Source organism: Mixophyes fleayi, chromosome 4 (assembly GCF_038048845.1).
Source record: "Mixophyes fleayi isolate aMixFle1 chromosome 4, aMixFle1.hap1, whole genome shotgun sequence".
NCBI classification, from domain to species: Eukaryota; Metazoa; Chordata; class Amphibia; order Anura; family Limnodynastidae; genus Mixophyes; species Mixophyes fleayi.
The window spans coordinates 60,478,462-60,493,005 of NC_134405.1; the positions used below are offsets into that span (position 1 = coordinate 60,478,462).

Here is a 14,544-nt window from a genome sequence, read left to right on the forward strand (position 1 = left end):
CTTCGCTCGCCCATCTCTCGCTGCCCCACCCCTCACCCTCCCCCTAGCTCTATCAACCCTGACAATCTCATCTGCATCTCCCCTCTTCCCTCCCTCCCCTTCTCATGTGCCCTCTGGAACTCCAGGTCCATCTGTAACAAACTGGCCTCCATCCATGACCTCTTCATCTACAACTCTCTAAATCTTCTTGCCATCACTGAAACCTGGCTTACTTCTTCTGACACTGCCTCACCTGCCACCCTCTCTTATGGGGGCCTCTCCTTCACCCACTCCAGCAGACCGGATGAGCGTCCAGGAGGTGGAGTGGGTCTCCTCCTTTCCCCCAACTGCACTTTTCGGGTCATTCCCACTTTACCTTCCCTCTCCTTCTCTTCCTTTGAAGTACACTCGATCCGGTTCTTCTCCCCCATCCACCTCCGTGTCTCCGTCATCTACCGTCCCCCAGGCATCTCCTCCCTTTTCCTTGACAACTTCGCTTCATGGCTCCTCCACTACCTTTCCTCTGACCTTCCCTCCATCATACTTGGTGACTTTAATATTCCTATTGACAACTGTTCTGACCCCGCCACCATCAAACTTCTCGCTCTCTCCTCCTCCCTAGGCCTCACTCAGTGGACCTCTTCCCCACCCACTGTCTTGGTCACTCCCTTGACCTTATCTTCTCTCACCTCTGTGATCTCTCTGACTTCTCCAACTCTCCCTTCCCACTCTCTGACCACCATCTCCTCTCCTTCACTCTGTCCTCCTCCCCTGCTCCTGCCTCGCCCAAAGCCACCCACACCAGGCGCAACCTTGACGCTATTGACCCTACCTCCTTCTCCTCCTCTCTTGAAACTCTCCTATCACCCCTTCCCTCCCTGGTCTGTCCTGACCAGGCGTCTTCCCTCTACAATCTCTCCCTCTCTACTGCCCTGGACGCTGTCGCCCCGGCCTCTACTGTCAGCAGACGCCGCATTATTCCCCAGCCCTGGCACTCAAAACTCACCCACTTCCTCCAAAAGTGCTCTCGCACTGCTGAACACCTCTGGAGGAAATCTCGTTCCCTGGCCGACTTCCTTCACTTTAAATTCATCCTTTCTTCTTTCTGCTCCGCCCTCTCCCTCGCCAAACATTCCTTCTTTAAGTCCCTCATTTCTTCTCAGTCCTCCAATCCCCGCCGCCTCTTTGCCACCTTCAACTCCCTACTCTCCCCCCCACCCCCTTCTGTCCCGTCTTCCCTGTCCGCTTCTGACTTTGCCACCTTTTTCTCTTCCAAAATTGAGGCCATCAGACTGAACATCTCCTCCTCCCCTTCTCCCGCCTCCCTCTTCGCTTCACCTCCCACCAACACCCAACTCTGGTGCTCCTTCGGCCCATGTGATTGAATAGCTGCACAGCACATTGAAACTGTCCGCCGAGCAGCGCAGCTCACTGCCCTGCTCGGACGGGCATCCTGCCCCGCTGAATCGGCCCAACTAGCCATCGTCCCTTCTGGAATTTGCCAAAAGTGCCCGATGGCCAGTCCAGCCCTGGACAACAGTATTATCATTACATCTGTGACAACATTTTATAACGTTTTTGGAGCAATACCAAATGGGTTGTAACCCATGTATTGGAGTAATTGGGAATTGAACCATATTGCATGTTTTATAAGAACAGAAATCCAGCCTTCAAGATCTGCCTATCATTTTCTTATATTATTATTTGAACTGGATGATATACGAGACAACTGAAGTGTTTATATTTAACATGCAAGAAACAAAGAAACTGAGTGATTGGCTTTCAGCTTAAGATCATCCTGTATTATTTTCCCAGGATCACAGTAAAGATTATAATTATGTTGGTGCAACAGTTGCTCATGAAATGGGACACAACCTCGGAATGAATCATGATGAGAATGGATGCCGCTGTGGCGCTAACTCTTGTATCATGGAGTCCTCTTTAAGGTGGGTGAATCCAAACACAGTCATTGCAGAAATAAAAGCTTGGGGGGCAGATTTACTAAACCTTCTAAAGAGGAGAAATGCATGTGTTACCCATAGGAACCAAACAGATTATAACTTATTTATCTAGTACATTCTAGAAATGATAACTAGAATCTAACTGGTTGCTATGGGCAACATGTCCACTTATTCTTTAAAGTAGTTTTAGTAATACCCCCTGGTTGTATACATTTGTATGTCATTGAAAGGAACTCAAACTTAAAAGATTTATTTGCTTAATTGTGGCCAGTACAGCTTTGTGCTATTGCTCTATGCAGGCTTGTGTCAAAGGTGGTTCTTACCCACCTTTGACACAAGGTCGTACCCCAAGCTGTTGCATTAACACACAGGAATAACATTGAAAGAAAGGATGTGGCAGGGATAAGGGGATTATCTATTCAGCCTCCTGAATGTCGAGTTCTAGAAGAAAATAGGCAAAAATTTACACCCCTCTGTACCTGAGCCTCCCTCCATACTGCTATAACCCCTGTTCCCAGGATGCTATGTACACCCCCTCCGGTACCTGTGCCTCCCTCCATACAGCTATAACCCCTGTTCACAGGATGCAGTGCACACCCCCTCCGGTACCTGTGCCTCCCTCCATACAGCTATAACCTGTGTCCCAAGGATGCTTTGTACACCCCTTTGTACCTGTGCCTCCTTCCAAACAGCTATAACCTCTGTCCCAAGGATGCTTTGTACACCCCTCTGGACCTGTGCCTCCCTCCATACAGCTATAACTCCTGTCCCCAGGGTGCAATGTCCACACCCTCTGGTACCTGTGCCTCCCTCCTTACAGCTATAACCCCTGTCCCAAGGATGCTATGTACACCCCCCTGTACCTGTGCCTTCCTCCGTACAGCTGTAACCCCTGTCCCCAGCATGCTGTGTACATCCCCTGTACCTGTGCCTCCTTCAATACAGCTATAACCCTTGTCCCCAGGATACTATGTACACCCCCTCCGGTACCTGAGCCTCCCTCCATACAGCTATAACCTCTGTCCCAAGGATGCTTTGTACACCCCTCTGGACCTGTGCCTCCCTCCATACAGCTATAACTCCTGTCCCCAGGGTGCAATGCACACACCTTGTACCTGTGCCTCCCTCCATACAGCTATAGCCCCTGCCCAAGGATGCTGTGTACACCCCCTCCGGTACCTGTGCCGCACTCCATACAGCTATAACCCCTGTCCCCAGGGTGCTATGTCCACACCCTCCGGTACCTGTGCCTCCCTCCATACAGCTATAACCCTTGTCCCCAGGATACTATGTACACCCCCTCCGGTACCTGTGCCTCCCTCCATACAGCTATAACCCTTGTCCCCAGGATACTATGTACACCCCCTCCGGTACCTGAGCCTCCCTCCATACAGCTATGACCAATGTCCCCAGGTTGCTATGTACACTCCCTTGTACCTGTGCCTTCCTCCATACAGTGATAACCCCTCTCCCAAGTATTCTGTGTACACCCCCTGTACCTATGCCTCCCTCCATACAGGTATAGTACCCATCTCCAGGATGCTATGTACACCTCCCTGTAACTTTGACTCTCTCCACACAGTTATGAGATTCCACAACTGTTCAGCACCTGCAGCCATCAGGACTTACAGAATTTTATTCTGAACCAAATGCCGCTGTGTATAAAGGACATGCCAGAGAAAGGGGACATCCTGTCTACCCCCGTGTGTGGAAATGGATTCACGGAACGAGAAGAGGAATGTGATTGTGGCACAGTGCAGGTAACCATGTCACGTCCACTACAGGACATCTAAATGTCCCTACATTAACCTTCAGGGAGCCTGATACTTATTGGATGTTAATAATTCATATGTATTTATACTGAAAAAATGGTCTATAATTTGCCAGATTATGAAGAATTATGGAAAAACTAACATAATGCTGTACATTATCTGGACACAAGTAGCTGTGTTGACATTACACATGTCGGCATAAGGAACTTGCATTATGCAATGTCAGACAGAAGTAAAGTGAGAGGAAGCTTCCCTAATATGGTGTGAAATACACTGGATCATATGTATTGAACCTTTATTCAGTAAAGCATTGCATTATGGGATGACATAAATTAGTGGTCTATTTATCAGAGGAAGAAAACCCTAAATCTGGTGAAATATGGAGTTTGCGTCAGATTTAGGGCTTCTCTCTATTTATCAAAGGCCTCTATCACCAGTGATAGCCTTCCCAGAAGACTTTTTATCATGGACAGTGGCAGTAAAAATACCGCCACTGTCGTCCTATTGCCATCTCAGGATGGTGATTGCACACTCTCTACACATGACAAAAATTAAATATATGAAATAAAACATTTTTTACTAATTTATTTTAATTGTTTTAACTTCTTTTTATTTGGGCTTCCAATTCCACAGCACATGAGTGAATCTTGAATTCTGCTCCCACTCTGGCCTGGCAAAGCGGTGTCCTCAGCCTTACTGCTGCCAGCCACTATCGCTGCCGGGGCTAAATGTATTGAGAAATAGCGCGCAAGAAAGAATGTCTATCTCGGCAATATTACATTTTTCATATTGCCAATATTTGATAAATGGAGCCATTAATCTCCTGTCACAGTCATTTTATTAGCATTAATAGGTATAGGTGGGGACTTGTTAAGAATTAGCAGAAGGGCTGGCACAGAACCTGGGGGCACCCTAGGCGTTGCCCTACTCCACACCCCTTGGAGGTAATGCCCCCCCACCTTGATTGTTGTGCCTCAAACTCTACTCCCAGCCTGAGTAGGCAGGAGGCATCCTCTGCTCCTCAGTCCTGGGAATGTGGCTCTTTGCTATATCATCATAGTCAAATGCCATATTCCCAGTCCATCGCTGACATGGAGGAGCAGCTGCCGATAGCTTCTCCTTCATGTCATTGGTTGGCACATCATTTGGGTAGGCACTGTGGGGGAATTATAAGTGACATTATGTCACTCATTTAGTATTTTAAGCACCCCATAACCATTGGCGCCCTAGGTAATCGCCCTGAAAAGCAGGTAAGACTTAGCAGACATAAGGGGGCACTTGGTAGACAAAGCATGAGAAACACTGTCGTAGATTATTTGTAACCAAAGTGTAACGATCCATTACCATCACTTTCTAGGAATGCACCAACAATTGCTGCGATGCCGCCACCTGCAAATTAAAACAAGGGGCTCAGTGCGCAGAGGGAGAATGTTGCTCAAATTGTCAGGTGAGTGTTGTATGTAGTATGCATGTTTAGCCATTGTACCCAATGCACATGGTTGTGTATTTCTTCAGCTACAGGTAGCTAGTTTACTTCCTGCATATGTGCAGGAGGTATGAACAGCCTAACGTTATTTCCTATAGTCTAGTAAACCTACTAACCATGCTTAAATTTGCTATAGAGAAAAAAATAAGGAAATGACCTGCGTGCTAACAAGACAACACAGATGAATACATATGTAGGTGCATTTACAAAAATATATCATGTGTAACAATACTGCACAATTTAATGTTTTAAATTGTCTCGTAATGAGACATATTAAAAGAAAAAAAATCACAAGACTAGGCTGAAATGATGGCAGGCACACAAATGTGTTGCAAATTAATTTCAATGCAATTACTTTCAGGACTTGTAAGGTAGACTTGTAGTGCCATGACGCCTGTGTTGACTTCCGTGTATGCAGTGTAAATGTTCTATCTATGTTATTACACGCCTATGACATAATAAATAAAACACTTGTTAAAAGGAGCGGATCAGAGGGAATAACATTTTGCAGGATGGTTGGTAACTATGCTGCAAGAGGAAAAAATATGTAACTCCTCCACCCCAAACAGATGAGACTTTTATGAATGTACGTTGGAGAGCGTCATGGAAGGTGTGATCCTTACAGTATGAATCAGGTAAATGCTTGACATCCATATGATTGTTTCTGCACAGCTGGAAAGAGCAGGATCTATCTGCCGACCCGCCAAAGACGACTGCGACTTGTCTGATATGTGTGATGGGAAAACCGACACCTGTCCCTCCGATCGCTTTCGGGTCAATGGATCTCCTTGCAGGAATGGCGATGGATTCTGCTATAACGGGACATGTCCGACCCCCCAGAGTCAGTGCGAGACATACTGGGGATCAGGTGAATAGCAAGAAGCCTTATATATAAATGTATTATAACCAAATCTAGATCTATAGTCTCAGTACCCACCTAGCCATGATTGTCTCTAGGTGCATATTTGTCAGCTCTACTTATTATGTAACCTGTGGTCCTGTGAGATCTACAAAACATGCCTGTAGCTACTGTAAGAGTTACCCTGCTGACTGTAAAAACATGGTATATTAACATTTTTACATTTTTAATTGGTATTTGTAGATGTGATTGTATGCTGCTGACTTTATAAGTGTTGGACAATAAGTAAACCATAGGACTGCATAAGGACCATAAGAGGTTCTTGTAATATCATCCAAACCAGGAGCAATGACCTTACTTTGGCTGAGTGCTACTAATTTTACCTTCATAGAAGATACAGCACTAACCCTCCCCCTGGCATTTACATTCATTGATTGGCTTTTCTTACATTCGTTGCCCCTACCAAATAAATGCATATTTTGTTTTTCCTATGATTAACAACATTCACTCTACATAACCATAGTAGCTTCCAGAAAAGAACCTTAAGCAGGATTTTTTCATTTTATTTCTAATTGGACAAGCGTTTGATGAACAGATGTAACATATTCAACAGAACTCTGTGCAATAATGTCAATGAACTTGATGTTGTCTTCTACTAACAAATAAACAAGTGGTCCTTTAAAGAAAAATGTCCACCTTCTGTTACGAGCCGCGGCGGTGCCCAGCCGCCGCGACTATCTCACAGGCGTCTTGGCCGTCGCTATGATGACTGGGACGTCACTGCCGGGGCTCATCCCGGCCATTGCCTAGGCAACGATCGGGACGCTGAAAGACATAGCGCCGCGTCCCGGCAACGGAGAACAGCCGGGCGCGTGCGCAATTAAGAAACTAGCCTGTGGGCTAATTAGGAGTAATTTATTTATTAGGCATAGGCTGGGGGCGGTTTCAGAGCTAGGCTCTGATTGGTCACTATTAGTATTTAAGGCAAGGGGGGCTTAGCCTCCCTGCCGGTTATAGCTTCCAGACTTCTGTGTTGCTGCCTGCTGCTGTGCTGTTGCTGTTAACCTTTGGACCTCCCTTTGCCGTGTATGACCCCTGCCTGTACCGTGGACTTGTCTTTTTGCCTGTGCCCTTGACCTTCTGGCTTGAACCTCTGATACTGCTGATTTACTCGTGGCCCCGACCCCTGGCGCGTTTTCTGACGATTCTATCTAGCAAGTGACCTCTGACCTCGGCCTGTTCTTTGGATACGCTGTCTGCCATAACCTTCTGCTCCTGGGTTCTCCACAGTTGGTACACATCAGACGACCCTCTGTAGTCTGCGGCCAAGTCTCTAGGGGCTCCAGCGAACACCAGACTGTCAGAGCAGACTCCGGGTGTTGTTGTACTGGCTGGAGGGGTTCCTGACACCTTCAACAAATTATTTTATGAATTCCCTTTTCATAGCAATACAATATAATTTGGATTTGGCTTTAAATTTCTTTTGAATCTGCTCCTTTTCTTTAAAGCATTATTTTCAATCTTTTTCATGCAAATTTTTTCTCCTTTTCCAATTAGGATCTGTTGCAGCAGATGATTACTGCTTTGACAGTAACAAAAGAGGGAGAGAAGGTTGTCTGTATTCTGGAACTAGAGCTCCTTGTGCAGCCCAGTGAGTACAGACTGGGATCATTAAGACCAAATCAGACATATGTGTAGGTCTTGTGGTCAAGGGTCATTCATGTCTAATATCTGTTATCTTTATAAATCCAGGGATGTGAAGTGTGGTGTATTATACTGCAATTATGGTAGTTCAAGACCCATTAATCCAAATCTTGGTTACTACATCAACTCAAACTGTAAATCCATTAACCCAGCAGTAGTGATGGAGAATGGAACAATCTGTGCAGATGGAAGTGTGAGTACTCCCGTATTCATAACATGAACCTGAATGGATGTATATAAATGGAAAACTTGCTTCAGGCTGCATATGTTGGCTACACACAATGGAGGAAGCCATTTCGTAGGCAATAACCATGTTCAGCCTATGAATTAACTAAGATCTATTGACAACACTGAGACATAAAGTATGAAATGCCTCATTGGTGTCACTGGTTTCTATAGGGTGTTCCCTTTGGATTCCAAAGTGTAATTGTTGTGATCTAGAATTCCTCCTGGCTGTGACTGGTACATCATACAGCTGTGGAGCATTGTTCTTTTCCTCATAAAGTGCCAGTTATTCAGAATCCTCTGTAGTCTTTCCTGCAATGTTTCTACCACTGCTCCCTGCTCCAGCTAACACCACTGAGTAGCCCACATTCTACATGAGACTATACTACCACAATACACAGAGAACAATCCTGGGTAAAGTACACAGTAGATCCTGCTGCATTCCTTGCTGGGTTCAGAAAATTTATATCATCAACCTAATTATATGACAGTATTAGACTTTGTCTGATATCTGGTCGTAGTATTATTACACCTATTTCTATCAAATAACTGTTGATGATGAGGATGTAGTAATGTGCTATGTTCTTAGAGAAGAACTCCACCCAGATCTTAAAATATCGTTCAGTATTGGAAGCTAAAAGAGGAATAATAATAGCTAACCAGCAGTGTGGCGTCCTTCCGATCCAGATTGACACCCGGTTGCCTGAAACAGTCCAGCACTGCTCTCCTTTATGCTGCTACTGCTCGGCTGTGTCGGACAGGCAGCCATGTTGTTGGTGTCTCTTGTCTGTGAATTTCCAGTACATACAAATGGGAAGTTCACAGTGGAGAAAATGTCATTTACATTGACAACACTGCTGCTTGTTTGCAGCAAGTCAGCGCCAGACTGTTGAAGGCAGAGGAAGACCGACTGGATCGGAAAAAGCTGCACTATTGGTAAACTATTCTATGCATTTTATCTGATCTAACTGAACTCCACCCTTAATAAATGTTGAGTTTTGTGTGGAACTCTGTAATTATTTCATGTGGTTTGGTAATGCTATTCTTATGTTCTTTTAATGAATGTTGTCACTTAACCAGGTTGTGTCTTCTATCCCTGACTTTTTCCAGGTATGTAAGGATGGGAGATGCATCACTATTGAAAATGCTTACAGAGCTACAGACTGCTCTGCCAAGTGCTCAGGACATGGGGTGAGACCTGGGTGTACAAATTGCTGTTCTATTAGTCTTATCATGGGTTCCTTTCTGTCATTTAACTCTTAATCAGTTTAGTGCTTCTGATTTAAACATTAATATAATGTGGAATAAAAGCAGTCACCAACACAAACACTGAACGATGATACATTAATACTCCAGGGAAGATGCAGTAAAGAGAGAAGTGTACATAGGGACTAATGCTAGAGTTTGTAGACTGCAAACTCCTCAGAGGATGGACTATGAAGCAACTGTCTTAGGCAGCAGGTTTTGTAGGGGCAGTTTCTACACATTTTACATCTAATCATCATCAGCAGCTATTTATATAGCGCAACTAATTCTGCAGCTATGTATAAAGAACATCAGTCCCTGCCCCATTGGAGCTTATAGTCTAAATTCCCCAACATAAACTCACACAGACATGGAGAGACTAAGGTCAATTTGATAGCAGCCAATTAACCTACCAGTATGTTTTTGGATTGTGGGAGGAAAGCGGAGAAACTGGAGGAAACCCATGCAAACACAGGGAGCACATACAAACTCCACACAGATAAGACCATTGTCGGGAATTTAACTCATGACCCCAGTGTTGTGAGGCAGAAGTGCTAACAACTAGGCCACCGTCTCTTTATGATAATTGGAGTAAGGGATGAGGCAGGTGCCAGTTTAGGAGCCACCTCAAGCAGCAACATTGCTACTCATGCCCCTAAGGACATACTACTATGTGTATGACAACTACATTTCCGCAGCAATTTAAATTATTTTGCATTTATTTGCTGCCAAAAATCAGCATGGAGAATATTTTAAAAAAAGCTACTCTGTGAATTACACTGAGGCTGATAACACAGCACTTTATGGGTCAACCAAAGTCATTGTGATGAACTTTCACAGAAACGCAACATCCGGTGAGCCCAACATTAAATTTAATACATTATGTCCTACAATTATGGGAAGCTAAGTCACTGTCATCCACATTTTCAGGTCTACTTGAACATGGCGCACCAGAAAAAATGATCTTGACATCATTTTGAAAAAGATTGTATCCTGTTTTTCCTGCAGGTTTGTGACCATGAGAAGCAGTGTCAGTGTGAGGAAGGCTGGGTACCCCCTAACTGTGACACCAACGTCCAGTTTAGTAAGTGAATATTGGTGGATGTATACATATGTGTGATAGGAAAATCATCCCATCTGCAGTGATCTCATGACATACAGAAATGGTTCCAGTCAGATGGAGCCGCGCATCAAGAATAAGTCATAGACAAGAAGACATGAATGGACTTATTGTGTAGCCTGTAAGACATGTATATAAACATGTAAAGCCTTTTACATACAAATTAGACCATGATTATCTGAGGAGCTATAAAGTTACCCATACACAATGCACATTTGGATGGCCAAGTATGTAATTTTAGATCTAATTGACACAAATCAGTTAGTATGGATCCAAAGCGGACAGATGGCCAAAACTGAGGGAAAGCCAGTCACCTGGCGGATCAGCCAGTATTGTTTTGGTTGCGTCTAATAGGTGCAGTAATAAATATTGTAATCACAGGACAACTGCCCTTTGTTCACTTTATCAGGTGATATAGAACCTTGTGGGTTCAGTACACCGCTTATAATGACATGTGATCTCCTGCTTTGTGCCCACAGACTACGGCTACATTGCTCTCGCTGTCATCATTCTCCTGGCCGTTGTGATCATTGGGTTTCTGCTGTACAAGAGGTCACAGCGCAGGAAGCAGAGGTATGACTGGGAGAGTGGGGAGGGGACTGGTGGTGTTGTCACAGTTAAGTGGTGGTTTTTTGAGATACAAGAGGGAATGAGGAAGGAATCAAGTACCTGAGATAAAGGAGACCAAGAAGTAGAGGATGACATGCAGAGAGAGGGGAATAACTGGGGGATTCAGAGCAGTGGCAATCGCTTACAGACAAACAAGAAAGTGAGAAAATTAAGCTTGCTGTAGCGCAAAAATATGATACAGGCCTGGCCAGCTTGTGGCTCTGCACGTGTTGGGATACTACAAGCCCCAGCATGCTTTGGCACGAGATAGTCATCCGATTACTGCCGTGGTATGCTGGGACTTGCCATAACTTGACCAGGTCTGATATAACTGATGTTCATGTGAATGTTGGAGATGGAACAGCGCTTTTGCTGTAACCCATAGCTGCCAACGTTTGAAAGTCATTTTGTCGGAGGGCTACAGTGAGATTTGCAGCTTATACACAGAAATCGTACTATACAGTTGATCAGTATTTGAAAAATCGAGGCATTTCCAGGGCCAAATCTTGAGAATCTGGGCATATACCTGAACATTAGCTGCAGTCTATAACCTTATTATAAATGGTGCTGACAATGACATAAGCACTTCCTTTGTCTCAGGAGAACTGCAGCCGGTGGCCCCGGTATCACCAACCCCGCTTTCAATATCCAGAATCGGACACATCAACAACAATTATCCTATTCCTCCACCCCACGGGTAAGTCTGGTGGTTTTATTTATGCTGGCCACAAAAATTCATTTCAGTTTTGTTTTTGAACAAATTATTGCATTTCTGTACAATTAAATAAATTTACAGTTGAGGCACATAAATTATAATCATACATAATTTGATCATTATTTCTTAGATCTTAGATTAAAATTGTAATGTGTAATTATTTTGGGGATCTCTGACAATAGAGGAGAGTCTTTTCAGTGCATGCGCAATGTAGGATTGTTAGATCATATGATTCCTAAAACGCTGCAATTAGCTTCAATCCGACCCTTTTACATGAAAACCACTTAATCAGTTTGGCAGTATCTAGTAGAAGTGTGGGGTCAGCTGGCAGGATCTAGTAGAAGTGTGTGGTCAGCCGGCAGTATCTAGTAGAAGTGTGGGGTCAGCCTGCAGTATCTAGTAGAAGTGTGGGGTCAGCCGGCAGGATCTAGTAGAAGTGTGGGGTCAGCCGGCAGGATCTAGTAGAAGTGTGGAGTCAGCTGGCAGGATCTAGTAGAAGTGTGGGATCAGCCGGCAGGATCTAGTAGAATTAGCCGGCAGGATCTAGTAGAAGTGTGGGGTCAGCCGGTAGTATCTAGTAGAAGTGTGGGGTCAGTTGGCAGGATCTAGTAGAAGTGTAGGGTCAGCCGCAGTATCTAGTAGAAGTGTGCGGACAGCCGGCAGGATCTGATAGAAGTGTGCGGACAGCCGGCAGTATCTAGTAGAAGTGTGCGGACAGCCGGCAGGATCTGATAGAAGTGTGCGGACAGCCGGCAGTATCTAGTAGAAGTATGGGGACAGCCGGCAGTATCTAGTGGCTGACAGGAAAGTGTAAAATAGTGGAAGAGAGTTTAGTAGAGCAGCAGAACCATAAAACATTGTACAGCAGATGAATAGGCAGGAATTGGGCATATTGACCACTCTGTAGTAGTGGTCAGCAGAGAAACTGAGATTTCACTAGAGTTTTTCCAAGGCTATAATATATACAACTCTGCCTGCATGATATAATGGTTTTGGTGAAAAGCACAGAAAGAAACCATGGGAGATAAAGCAATGTATTTAGTAAAAGATTGCAGGTGGATATGTCTGAAGGTAGACCACTTCTTTATTGCCGAATATAACGTATTTACTTATTAAATCTCTATGGTAAAAGCAGCAAACACGATTCTTCCTCTTTAAGAAGCTGTTCCTACAGTGAAAGGCTTTTTGTCCTAATGTAATTTGATTTACGTCATTCTCTACTTTTGTCCCTATAAATGCAGAATAATTTTGGGAATGCCGCGTACCCTCCTCAACCCCCTGCACAGTCTCAGAAACCACAAGTCCCCCATGTAAGTATACGGCAGGAAGTTACACCCTTAAGAACTGCGGAGCGGTTCTTTCGTGTGCTTCTTTCTCTGCTTTGGATGTGAAAGTTGCATGGGCTGTGCTAGTGGTGTCCAATTGTTTGTCTTGGAGCTTGCTGATTCTTTCAAGGAGTTCTTTCGGGGTGGGGTGTAGTAGGCTGTGTAACCAACGCGTTTCGTCCGTGGAATTGTGTTCCATAAATACCGGAAGTTCGGCATCTGTAACGCATATGCTCTTCCCCTGATGCTCCAGGCACCAGACACTTTCTGCAATAACTGTCCCAGAAGCCTTATCCCGCAACCGTCAGTGTATGGGGACCGCTGTGACAGGAGAGGGAGAAGGATTCCTCTCCTGCTTCTACTCCACTCTCAGTTGGTTACTGTGGTCCCAGTATACTCATTGAGTGTCAATCTTTGGCCTGCAAATGGCCATTGTAAAGTGTGGACTCTGACTGGAGTGTGAGGAGAGGTGGATGAGGCAAGATGTGGGCTTGGAGATGAGCTACGGTCCATCTCAGTCACGCCAAAGGGGTTACCTCATGGAAAGACCGGGGCTCTGGACAAGGGACAGGCCCTGGTTTATGGATTTATCTAACGTTGCTCTTTCTGTTTATTATTAGGCATTTCAGAAGCCCTCCAGTGCCCCTCCACCCAGACCAGTATACCCTCCGGCCCCACCACAGGTATGTCATAAACACAACCATTTATTTCAGGGCTAGAGCACTGATGAGGTGTAACCAGAGAAAATAATCAGATATCACATTTTAGCAAACAAGTGGAGTCAGACTAATGAAATATAATATGTGGATGCTATGGGTGACGGCACACATCTTCTATTAGCACCGTTTTATTATCAAAGACCCTATAATGGGATAATGTAAGAATTCAAACATCTGTAGCATTTCACGCGGCAGAAAATATGATGAGTGCAAGACGCACACTTTTCCATGTAACGGCGCACACTTTCCATGTAAAGGCGCACACTTTCCATGTAAAGACGCACACTTTTCCATGTAAAGGCGCACACTTTCCATGTAAAGGTGCACACTTTTCCATGTGTTCATATACTCTGCAAAGTACCAAACACCCATTACTTTGTCACACTTCCCTGTATATAGACGCAAGCACCATAAACACAGCCGCATACAATAATACACTGACTCTGCAAATACCACATAAGGACAAACATTATGTCTAGGAGAAAGGAGCCAGTGTAAAGGTGCCTTCACAAATATGCGCTGAGAAAATGGGCACGTACCATACACGGTGCTGAGTTCAGGTAACTGAAGCAGTGTTTTCTGGAGCTGCCGTGTACCAGAGCTACAGCCCTCACCATGTTCAGCTGGTTAATAAGGATAACCTGCGTACTCTATGTGCGCCATTGGAGGTTCCGACGAACCAATATGAAGCTGCTTGAAGAATCAACAACCCCCCTTCTGTGCATACAGCACTGCCAAAATCCCTCTGTGGGTAGTTCAAGGAACTGTGGGTTCTGAGCCAAAAAGTGGATGCTGCTCATTATTAATAGTACAAAACTTAGTGAC

At 44.8% G+C, this 14,544-nt stretch overlaps 1 protein-coding gene across 2 annotated transcripts in view; it reads left to right on the plus strand.

Annotated features, from left to right (window-relative positions):
- LOC142151490 (zinc metalloproteinase-disintegrin-like VLAIP-B) overlaps nucleotides 1-14,544 on the plus strand; it is a 312,990-nt gene that overhangs the window by 37,157 nt on the left and 261,289 nt on the right. The window contains exons 11-22 of one of the 2 annotated variants that reach the window (XM_075207198.1): nucleotides 1,795-1,925; nucleotides 3,523-3,700; nucleotides 5,070-5,159; nucleotides 5,871-6,066; nucleotides 7,615-7,708; nucleotides 7,810-7,954; nucleotides 9,097-9,177; nucleotides 10,240-10,315; nucleotides 10,831-10,924; nucleotides 11,561-11,657; nucleotides 12,917-12,985; nucleotides 13,621-13,683. In XM_075207198.1, the coding sequence (XP_075063299.1) occupies nucleotides 1,795-1,925; nucleotides 3,523-3,700; nucleotides 5,070-5,159; nucleotides 5,871-6,066; nucleotides 7,615-7,708; nucleotides 7,810-7,954; nucleotides 9,097-9,177; nucleotides 10,240-10,315; nucleotides 10,831-10,924; nucleotides 11,561-11,657; nucleotides 12,917-12,985; nucleotides 13,621-13,683 (1,314 nt within the window). The remainder of the gene's footprint in view (nucleotides 1-1,794; nucleotides 1,926-3,522; nucleotides 3,701-5,069; nucleotides 5,160-5,870; nucleotides 6,067-7,614; nucleotides 7,709-7,809; nucleotides 7,955-9,096; nucleotides 9,178-10,239; nucleotides 10,316-10,830; nucleotides 10,925-11,560; nucleotides 11,658-12,916; nucleotides 12,986-13,620; nucleotides 13,684-14,544) is intronic. The other variant, XM_075207197.1, reaches the window with a different exon arrangement.